The 11785-nt window shown below is 38.8% G+C and overlaps 1 protein-coding gene across 2 annotated transcripts in view; it reads left to right on the forward strand.

Moving 5' to 3' along the window:
- UBE3C (ubiquitin protein ligase E3C) overlaps positions 1-11139 on the forward strand; it is a 69790-nt gene extending 58651 nt beyond the window's left edge. For both annotated transcript variants that reach the window (XM_002190902.7, XM_072925318.1), the window contains 4 exons: positions 4305-4493; positions 4591-4657; positions 5516-5646; positions 8668-11139. In XM_002190902.7, the coding sequence (XP_002190938.1) occupies positions 4305-4493; positions 4591-4657; positions 5516-5646; positions 8668-8838 (558 nt within the window). In that variant the 3' untranslated portion in view covers positions 8839-11139. The remainder of the gene's footprint in view (positions 1-4304; positions 4494-4590; positions 4658-5515; positions 5647-8667) is intronic.
- Positions 11140-11785: the final 646 nt, after the last annotated feature.

Below are 11785 nucleotides of genomic sequence, written 5' to 3' on the forward strand. Positions count from 1 at the left end.
AATACTCATTCCTCTTCCTTCAGAAATGTTGGATGCTGTACTTCAGAAACTCTGCTTGAGAGTATCAGTCTCAAACACTGATACTTAAGATTATATGGATCACAAATTAGGTGTGATCAGAAGATTGCATAAATAAAGTGTGAAAGCACAAATCCACAGAGAAGCACTATGATATATATGGCAGCAGTTTCTATGAAATCCATCTCATACAGAACTTGGTTTTGGGACACCTTGGGCTTTTCAAACCGGTGTGAATGCCATTGCTGTCACTGAAAATATGTTGACTCACTAAAGGGGAATTCTTTGCCTTTAAATTTCTTTGAGGGAAAATTTTGACGCCTTAAAAGAGTTTTGAAACTTTCTGTCTTGACAACCTTTTTACTAGGATATAGTGGCTTAGATGGATGATTTTAGAAGTTTTTCACAAGCAAAGTAATTAAGCTGAGGCTGAGCCTTCTCAGGCAGACTCATAACACTTACAGAAAATGCATTCTTAGGCATTCATATGCAATCTCTTACCTGGAACTCCTGCATGAACTTCTGGAAGGCAGATACAGGGAAAGGAAAAAAAAACTTGATTGACTTCTTTATAAAGTGGGGGAAAACTGTACGGGTGATGTGAACAAAAGTGATCAGAGCCCAAGAGAAAAGATTAAAGATTCTCAACTTGTAGGAGTTCTTGAATATCTATAAGAGCTGTATGAAATTGCACTGGAGGTTCTGTGATTATGTGAAGAGCTAACATGTCTTATGTCTTCATATGAGACTTTTCTGTTCCCTTCTGATATTTCCCCTTAATTTTGAAGATGCACTTTGTCAGTAGGTAATCAAATTTGTCTGAACAATCTGAATACTTACCTGAATTATATCTATGGTTTAATTGCCTGTAGTACATGCGATTTTGATTACAAACCAAGTTAAAATGCTTTTTGTTTGTTTGTTTGTTTGTTTAAACTTAGATCTGCAGAATAGAAAGATGACATGGGGCTGTAGTATCCTCGTGTGGCCGTCCCGGGTAACCTGGGTTATTGTCTTGCCCCATCTAGTGGCCAAGACTGGATGGCTAAAATAAAAATGAAGCTGATAAAATGTTTATAATATTTTAAGTTGTGCTATGGCCTTTTTGGAAAGGAACTCTTTAACAATCATTCCTGACTTTTAGAATTAAGTGGGAGTTCTACAATAGTTACTTTAATGCCATGAAAACACTGAGTGCATCTAACTTTAGTTTTATGCTTACTAAATGTTACTGTTTTCTGTTTTACATTCTTCTTAGTCTTTTTGGCATAATATATTTGTTATTTGTGTTCTGTTATCCCTTTTGTTTTGGTCTTGGATGATACTTTGACACAACAGTGGTAAAATTAACTTCACACTGATAAACTCTGAAAATGGATAATTTGGTCTCTGGAAGACCCCAGGAAATGCACTTAACTGTACCTGGACTTGTGGCAATGCAGGGCTCTGGGGAGGAAGAGGAGCTACAGAAGTGTTGCTGGATCAGAAATCAATATTTGCTACTTAAAAATACAAAAATGAAAGGAATAATAGGATTTAAAAAAAATAACAATAAAACAACTTTGTCCTGTTTTCTAAAAATAGTGGTCAGAAAGAGTGCAACACCTTTTTTTTTTCCTTTGTTTTGAAGGAAGAACTTTATGGGGAGAGAATAGCTTTTTATAATAGAATGAATACACATTTCCTGACATCCCTACAGCACTGTGGAGCCAGTGCTATTACAATGCAGATGTAAATTAATCTGTGTCCTTATTTCTGTTTGCTGGCCTGCAGGGAAGGTCAGACATTTTACTTCACCTGGTGCTGGGATGAATCTTAAAATACAGAAGCTTTCTAGAACACCCTGCCAGTAGTTCCCTTTGGCTATTTTAGGAAGGAGGTTGGTTCAAGCATCTTTTAGTGTAAATACTGAGCTCACAGAAATTGTATGCACATGGAATGATATCTATTACTGTTTTGTTGGTGTCCATATTCCTTAGAGATGTTTGATATGTTAGGTGATAAAAATATGCGTTAATGCACTTTTCTATGGCCTAATTCAGTGTGTCCAGACCTCAGAGAGAGGGATTGTATTCAATAGTGTCAAAAACCCAAGGGATTCTGCAGTTCTGCAAAACAAGTAGAGAAGGTTTGGAAGTGGGCAGATAGTGAAGTATTAGGTAATATTGAGGTCACAACACTGATCTGTTCATGTGGAACATCACTGGTTGCTCTGGTCTTGTAAAGTTAAAGAGGACAAGAATTTAAGAAGTGAAAAAAAGCTTTCTGGTCTTGTTAGGCTTTGTAAGAGGTATTTTTCATAGGAGGAAATTAAAAGAATTGTCTTTAGTTCCATGTAAAAGTCTCTGAGAAGATTAATGAAGTCACTGCCCTTAAGTAATACATCATGGATATATTTGAGGAGGAAGGAAAGATCTGATTAAGCTCTTCAACACTGGAATAAGGACAGTGGTTATGAAGGAGCTTTACCCATTGGATTTGAAATGAAAATTAGAATGTGTCTTGTCAATAATTGGATTAATCTGATTATTAACTTTCCAGCAACAGTTGTAGAATTATTACAGTGGATGAAACACAGCGAGCTCAGCAGTGCTGGGGCCCCATCTCATCAGCTATGGAATGGAACATGTCCCACACTTCTATTAATACCCCATGTGGACTTTACCAGTAAAAATGCCCTCACCCTCAGGCCAGCCAGTGGCCCCAGGCACTGGCCTGTACCCTCTGGAAGCGGTCCCTGGCTGTGTCCCAGGCCAGGTGCTTTGATGGGTGGATCCCAGAGAGAGCCCTCCTGGCTCTACTGTCCCTGGTTCTTGTCAAAGAGAACAAGATAATGTGTACAGGGTGTGAATTGGTGCCACTTACACTGGCACTTTCCTTTTGCTTAATTCTTGCAGGAGTAGGGTTTAAACATTATCAGTACCTGCACCCAGGCATGGTGGAGTATTTGTTACTGTAGGGACTAACAAAAGCCAGATACTTGTAGCTGAAGGATTAAAGTGGGAAGTAAGACATATTTTTAAACACCTACTGTAATTCTGGTTGTGGTAGCTTATCAAAAAAGGTGATAGATACACAATCACAGGATTGCACATCTCTAAAAATGTGCTCTAACTCATCTGTGGATTTATGGAGGTACATATGGGAATCTCTAGACAGAATCCTCTGGCTTGTGTTATCTGGGAGGTCAGAATTCACAGATCTTAATGGTTCCTTTTGCCTTAAAGAGCTATGAGTCAAGAAAAAATATGAATGCTCAAAAGCACAGTGCATTTTTAATCATACCATTTTGCACATTTTGCTTAGGACAAGAACAGCTCACAGTATTAGGTGGCATGTTAGAAAAGATGCTATTCTTGTGTTCGATTCTCTGTACTCTAAAGATGTCATCATTACCACATATTGAAGTGCACTGTTGGTTTAAATGAAGAAATTGCTGACTCTAGAGTGTAGAAAAAAGTAGAAAAAAACCAGCAGTGTTTAGAAGAGTTCAGAAGGTGATGGTATTTCAGCTTTTTAGGTTTTTAAAATTCTTAAGTACTCTAATAATACCTTCCAATTGGGCTGGTGCTTAATAAAATTAACCTCATGTAGTAAAGAGTAGACTATATGAAGGCCTATAGTGTTGTAATAACAGCCATCTTTGAACCTGGTTTATATCTTAATGCAAGTACAGTATCTTTAGTTTTGGGGTTTTTCTTTAAAAATTCTCCCATACTGAGGTACCTTGGTGTACTTGAAGGACAAAAGTTGAGCTTTCCAGTAGCAAAACACTTAGGCTTGATTTGTTTGGTTGTTTTTTTTACTTTCATTGAATGTACTGAGTATTTACATCAGTAGATTTCCCACAGGATGAATTGTGAATGCTGAGCATTCGGAAAATCAGGCTTGTGTCAGACTTGGAATTTTGACTCGGCGGACATTGCTTTTACCATAATGTGACCCTGCAGAATTCACCAGCAGCAGTTAGGGAAGAGCCCAGCCAGTCAAGCACAGCTTGCCTAATCCAGCTTTCTGATGATAAACCAAGGGGCTGTGTGATGAGCTGCATTGACAGCTGCAGGTCTGGGTGCACAGAATGTGCTCTTACACATAACCAGAAAAAACACCTACCTTCGTAACTCGTCATAATCTCCTACCTTCCTTTGAGGTGAATATTCCTGAGCGTATTCTAGCCAACTTCAAACAGACATATCACTGACTAGAATGTTCTGCAGCCCCATTTGACAGTTAGAGCACAGAAGTGCAGTTTGCCAGGTGATGAGAATGGCTGTGTTTGTTTGTAGGTGGTTGAGCTGAAGCCGGGTGGAAAGGACATTCCCGTCACCAGTGCCAACCGCATCGCGTACATCCATCTGGTGGCAGACTACCGGCTGAACAAACAGATCCGCCACCACTGCCTGGCCTTCCGCCAGGGGCTGGCCAACGTGGTCAACCTCGAGTGGCTTCGGATGTTTGATCAGCAGGAAATACAGGTACTGCTGCTCAAAGCTGCACAAAGCAATTGCTCTAAACAGAAATAATTGCTGATTTCTGCCTGTAATGTAATGGTCTGATTTCCTTTACTGTTAGGTTCTGACTTCTGGTGCACAAGTTCCTATCAGTTTGGATGACCTTAAGTCTTTCACAAACTATTCAGGTAAGCATATTTTGGTTTTTTTTTTGTTTACTTAAGCATACTTTTGCTTAAGTAAAAAAATTTATTATGACTTGGGAATAACTGTGCTTTTTATCCTACCTTTTAAGAAAAGGTTGCAGGGTCATTCTTGTTACCTTTGGCCAAATTCAGAAAATTGGCTAAAATTACAAAGCAGTTTTATAAATGGTGGGAAATGGAAATACACAGTTTACTTTATTCACATGCTTAAATTCAAGTTTATAGCCAGATAATTTGAGAGTGTTTCTTTTCTGAATTGAAATTAGTCACTGACTGTGTCTGATTGATCTGAAAATAAATCTGCAAATTAGTTTGGGATAGTAGTTTCTACTACATCATTTAGATACTTACCATTTTTCAGTCTGAAGAGAGAGATCATATATTTTCCTTGTGAGAAATGCAAGATATCTTACTTCATTTGTCCTCTGCCTTTATAATGAATGTAATCAAAAAGTAGCTACCAAATAATCAGTTCATATCTGAGCTTATCTCAGGGTAAGTGGATTCATTCCATAACATCCTGGGTCTTGCAGATTTTGCACATTCTGTGAGTGAAAGGCAATAATCTGAAGTTACTAGCTAAATGCTAAACTAAATTAAATTAAAATAGGCTTCAGTGAAGAAAACTGCATTTAAGAAGCTGAGGGATATAGTAGCCATAGGTAAGCAATGAAACTGAAATTGCAGTGATGACAGATCTGTGGGTACTGGAAGTTAGCAATACAAGCCTGTTGGCTATAATACTTTCCCCAAACTTTCAAGATTGATGCTAAGTTTTCTGTAGAACTTATTTCTTACATAAAACTATTCTAGCTGTAAATAATTTAAATATCTTTGCAGGTGGCTACACAGCAGACCATCCTGTAATTAAAATATTTTGGAGGGTTGTAGAAAGCTTCACTGATGAAGAGAAACGCAAACTCCTGAAATTTGTGACAAGCTGTTCTCGACCACCTCTTCTGGGATTTAAGGTATGTCCTCTGACTTCCTGGCAAGCTTTTAGAAATACTGCAGATGTTGGTCCAAGTTTTTCTTGTCTAGGAATCTGCAACTTGAGATTACTCGTCTGTGACTACAGAAACAGCTTCCATGTTTGCATTTGCATGTATAATAAGTACAGTTTTAAAATATGTAATGAAGTGTTCTGTTGTTTTCTATTTTAACTGTGAAATTTGATAAGCCTGTAAATTACTGATTAGAGCACTTGCTGTGGGTGATGGAAGATCCTTGCTGCCATTGCATGTGCAGAAGGAGAGTTGCTATCAGTTTCAAGCAACAGATTGAGTTAAACCTAGTGTCTTCTAAGTCAAGACAATTTAGGATATAAAAGCAGTTATTAAATTTGATCTTCTTAAATTAACCATTTGAAACAGGACATGTATTTTCTTTTCTTTTAATTACCATTTATTTGCTTGTAGCTCATAGCTCATTACCCTAAGCAGCAAAATATTTAGCTTCAGTCTCCAGATTGCTTTTTACAGGGGAGTTTAAGTATGAAAATTTGCTGTATTACTGATAAAACTAAAGCGGGGCCAAGGTAAGGTGAAGACATTTTGAAACTAAATTCTGGGGTTGTTCTACCCATGAATTTCAGTGGACTGCAAAATTTTGGCTAAGAACCAGCCATCACATAATTTCCTCTAAAATGTGGGAACATTTAGTGCTGTGTCGTGATGTTACCATGTGGATGGGCAACATCCTCCATCTTCAGTATCTGTAATCTATAGCTCAGCTGCACTCCTTTTATAGACATCTAGAATTGGAACTGGATTGCCAACTTTGAGTTGGTAATTGGTCTGACTGTTCCATGTGTCAGCTTCAGAATGAGTCATGTCTCAGACTCCCCAAAACATGCTAACTACATCCCCTTTGACAGTAAAAGTGTCCATAGGTATGGATATGGAGACAGTGGACATGGCTGTTGAATCACACTAGTCCTGTCTTGGGTATTTGTCTATTGATTTATTTGATTCTTTATTTAAAAGTCTGCAGGCCTTTCTCCTAAACCCCCCAAGTCCATGCAAGTATCACTCTACAGTACTGTAGCAATAAATAGGATTTTACAGGACAGCAGGAAGAGCAATTGGAAAACTCCAGGATGAGACCAAGATAGAACAGTGCATATCAATCACATTAGGAAAGAAGAATTTGGAAACAACTGGGAAACCAAGTAAGCAGAAGTTCCCATTTGTTGTCATCCTCTTTGATTACAAGGGGAGAGGAGAAAATGCAGATGTAGGTACCAGCTTTGAGGTATCCGGTGTGACATTTGAAGAGATGGAGAAAGTGAATCAAAAGTCTAAAAATACTAAGGCTGACAGTGACACACTTGAAAGAAGCTAAATGGGGAAAACTGCAGTTTGTATTTTCACTTGGGAGATGGGCCACAAACTGCCTGTAACAGACATGGTTAAGAAAAAATGGAAGCAAATTAGTCACCCGATTTTCAGCATGAAATCAGTAAGTTAAAAGATGAATTCGCTGTGCAAGGGGCTTGCATGCTCAGCCACATACAGCAGTGTTGGCAGAGGAGAGCAGCTGAGAGGGCATTGGAGCTGCTCTGCTGGGCAGCTCAGAGCGGGACCTGTACACAGGGATTTACCTCCCAACCAGGGGCTTGCCAGCAGGTGTCTGCCAGAAAAGGCAGTGGGTGACTGGTATTGTCATCAGCAGGAATGTCTTGGTAGCCCATGGCAGTGCATTGTTTGGTGCTTGGAATGTGCAGGAGTGCTGTGTATTACCAGCCAAGTACGTATGAGAATGTGTTTATGTTGATGGGAGACATGAACACAAACAGTCTTGAAAATGTGTTTGCACTTCCAGTGTGTGGGCTGTATTTTTCTGACAGAAACACAATTTTTGGTTCTCTCTCTGAAGTTTTCTGTATATGCATTATATTGTGGGATCAGCATGTTTTCTTTAAGTTAGTGCATGTTGATTTAAGATTAGGAAATATCTTGATGGTCATAGCTTACAGATAACATAGTCTAGCTTTGATAATTTAAAAATTTTTAGCTTTCATTGCCAGATTCAGGTTCAGAATAACATTTACGAAAGCTAATTAAAGTTTAATAAGTTTAATAAATGTGATTGTCACAGACAAAAAAAAAGAATCATTTAAGTGTGGTTGAAAATTGTTAAGTTCCAATCAGGTCACATAATAAATTGATGATACTTTTCCCTTCCAAACTATTGCCGTTTCCCGCTGTACAGTATTTAATTATGCAACAAATGGTGCCCTTGGCATGACATTTCAATTTAGAACTCCATTTTTCCATTTTTAAAGCTAGAGTTGGGGAATTCAATTAGCATTTTGAAAGGAACACTAAAAATGCACCATTTTAGCCATGAAATACTTTTAAGGCCTCCATTTGAACAATAATTTAGCTTAGAATCTCATTGACCTTTTGCCTTTGAAGCTGGAATTTTTTTCCAGTTTCTAAAATCAGAACTTTTTTACCTCAGGCAAGCTTTTGCTAAAATGAATACTGTCTTGCTAGCAAAAGCAGTGATTTGGACGTAAAAAATAAATCTATTTTTCGCTATACTACTTTTTGGAAGAAGATAAATGGGATATTAAAACAATTAAATACTATATACAAAATCTTTAAAGTATGCTCTTCAGATCAGTAGTTAACACATCAGAAGAATAATCAGGGTTTGACAGGTTTTTATCATTACAGACTCACTATGCACATTGATATTATGTTTGTGCAGCATTGTACATTTGTACCATAGACTATATGAACAATAACGAGTCATTGTATTTTCCTTAGACTCACATGAATTGTTTTGTGTATTCCAAAGAGGGAGGCACTACGTAATTCAAGAGTGGATGAGGAATGACAGAAATGCCATTTGAGTGTCATTGTGACAGCTTTTCACCTCGTGATTTACTTTGTAGAGATGTGTGCCAGCTGCTGCAGGGTAGGTTTTGGCTTGTATACCTATTTTTGATATGTGGTTGTTTTTTGTCTTGGTTGCATCTTCAGGAGTTATATCCTGCATTTTGCATTCACAACGGAGGATCTGATTTAGACAGGCTGCCTACTGCCAGTACCTGCATGAACTTGCTGAAGCTTCCCGAGTTTTATGACGAGAATCTGATGCGAAGCAAGCTCCTCTATGCCATTGAATGTGCTGCTGGATTTGAACTCAGCTGAGTCCAACCCATGCTTATCCAGATGATCTGCAGAAGAACGAACCAGTGCCTACTCTATAAGCAGCACCCATACCCAAGCAGTTTTAAGGGAATTCTGTCTATGTTTCTGCAGCTCTTGTGTCTTACCAAATGCCCTCAAATAGGTTTCATTTCTAAACAGGATTTCTTAGTTAGCTTCCATTACTGAATATTGCGTTGACACTGCTTTATGACTCAAAACAATGAATGCTGTGTGCAGTGTGGCTGATTTCTGTGTTAATGTGAAGAAAGAGCACATTTAAAGAACAGTGACATCTCAGTGAAATTAACCAAAGATGAAGCTTTGGCTTTGTGCTGTTCAAACATAAATAATTTTGCAAACTGGCAATAAAGTTGTGTACTGTGCGGTGCATTGGGACGAGACAGGGCTAACATCCTGTAATTAATCTTTTAAAAGGAAGGCAAGCAGATGTTTGCAGCTATCCCAGAACTGAGAGGATGAAAATGCTCATTTCTGGCAACCTGACAACTTACATTGTAGAGTTGTTTACAAATCATAGAGAGATGGGCAATCCCCAACCATATGAAATTTAACCAGGGCCATTGCTGGGTTCTGCACTTGAGACAGGGCAGCCCTGGCTGTGGGACAGACTGGGGAATGAGAGGCTGGAGAGCAGCTGTGGAAAGGGACCTGGGGGTCTTGGTTGATGGCAAGTTGAACACCAGCCAGCAGCGCTCTGGCAGCCAGGAGGGCCAGCCCTGTCCTGGGGACATCAGGCCCAGCATGGCCAGCTGGGCAAGGGAGGGGATTGTCCCCTCTGCTGTGCACTGAGGCAGCCTCACCTCGAGTGCTGGGGCAGATTTTGGTGCCACAATATAAAGAAGACTTTGAGCCATTAGAGAGCATCCAGAGGAGGCTGTGAGGGTGGTGAAGGGCTTGGTAAAGAGATATTGTTAATAACAATAAAGTGCAAAAAGTAAAAAAGGCCTGGAGGAGACTGAATGAAGGAAGACCTCACTGCAGAAACAGCTCCTTGTGAGGGGAAGAGGAGAGGCAGGCACTGATCTCTGATCTCTGAGGAAACAGCATGGAACTGGATTTGTGGAAGATTCAGGTTGGGTATCATGAAATGGTTTCCTCACCCAGAGGGTGGTTGTGCACTGAACAGGCTCCCCAGGGCAGTGGTCACAGCCCCAAGTCTGCCACAGTTCAAGAAGTGTTGGAACAATGCTCTCAGACACTTGTTGTGACTCTTGGGGTGTCCTGTGCAGGACCAGGAGTTGGACTGGATGATCCTGATCAACCCCTTCCAACTCAGCATAGTCCATGATTCTAGGATAGTTGTTGCAGAACTGATTTTGTTTCATATTGCCTTCCCTCGAGATGATAGACACTGAGATAAAATGGGTGTAATATTCCATTTGTGCTTTCTGAAACACTTGGAAGAAAACAGATTTGCATTATTTTAAGTTCAACCTTTGCTGCATCATTATCACTTGGACACTGTTCTGAATGGATGTGACTTTCCAGGTTTTCTCTGTCCTGTTTCTGTCTTTTGTGCCTGTACAGGTTTGTTGATTGGTTGGTTGGTTTTAAATGAATCAGTCTCCTATTGCATACAGTACATATAGAAGTCACCACTTTGGAAAAATATACATGTAATAATTATTAAAGTTATTTGAACCAAAGTTATCAGGCTTTATCTTTTATATTTGAAGCCTGTGGTGTTCACATTCCTTTTCCCTATTATTTCTTCCCATCTTAAATACCGTATGTGTGCCGTAGACACTAAACAAATTAACTTTTTTTTTTGTGATTAAACAGCTTTTATATCCATTTCCCTGCAGTATTTCTGCCGAGAAAAGTAAGTGGGAATATGCTGCTTAATATAATTTGATATCTGGGTAAAAAATTGCTCTCATATGGAAGGAGCTTATCCTCCAATAGTAGGCACATCGTAGGGTTTCATATGCAAACTCCAGTGAGTTTAGAAAAGGAATTATAGTTCAGACTGTAAGATTGATCAGTCCATCCCTCTGAACTTCACTTTTATATTTTAAATAATCCAAAATTACAATCAAATTTGTATTCATCTCTTATGCAAAAAAATATTTTGCTGTTACTGGAAACTCTGCTGGATTTCCTATTTAATAAGCAGTAACCAGCAATATCCTTTTAAATGTGGGGAAACTGAGTGGTTTTAAGATGTTTACTAGTAACCATATAAAAATGTATAATTTCTTAATTTGGGTAATAAATGAAGTGTTAAAATACTATTTGTAGTCTTGATGTACAGAAATAAAATGATTGGTTTTCTTTTTGGTTTTGCTTTAGGCTTTTTATTTATGTTAAATGTTACATGCTCAACCTATTCTTTATCCCAAATTCTTTTCTTGTATATTTTTCTACATAAATTATGAAACTTGTAAAGAAGTTGAAGAGATCAGTAATAGTGAAACTGCCTCCTCCTAATTGCAAAACCTGAACACTTCTTTTAGATAGCATTATTTATTTTAGAACCTAATGCTTTAAATATTTTGAAATTATTTTTCAATTCCATTATTTTGCTACATTGAGTAGTGTTGTATCTGTATTTTGTAAAATTAAATTAAATTTTTCTATTAAATATTTGTATTTTGAAGATTGTGTTGGAGTCATGCCAAGTACTGGTGACTGGTACTGTCCACTTTGTGCTTTTGAAAAGGAGCCAGTGCCCACTATTGCTGTCTGTGGCCAGGAGAGCAGAGGGTGCCACAGGGAGGGTAGGCTGGGGGAAGTGTGACTTGCACAGAGCTGTGATTGCAGCAATCACAGAGCTGCAGGAACCTTCAGGAGAGAACGTGAGTTTGCTGGCAGTGCTCTGATGTTTCATTTCTTCGTTCTGCAGCGCTCGGTGGTGTCTGTGTATCCTGTCCATGGAGTGTGACACTGGCACAGGCAGGGCACAGAGCCCTTGTGTTTCATGGCA

The sequence above is a fragment of the Taeniopygia guttata genome, chromosome 2 (genome assembly GCF_048771995.1).
Source record: "Taeniopygia guttata chromosome 2, bTaeGut7.mat, whole genome shotgun sequence".
Classification (NCBI taxonomy): Eukaryota; Metazoa; Chordata; class Aves; order Passeriformes; family Estrildidae; genus Taeniopygia; species Taeniopygia guttata.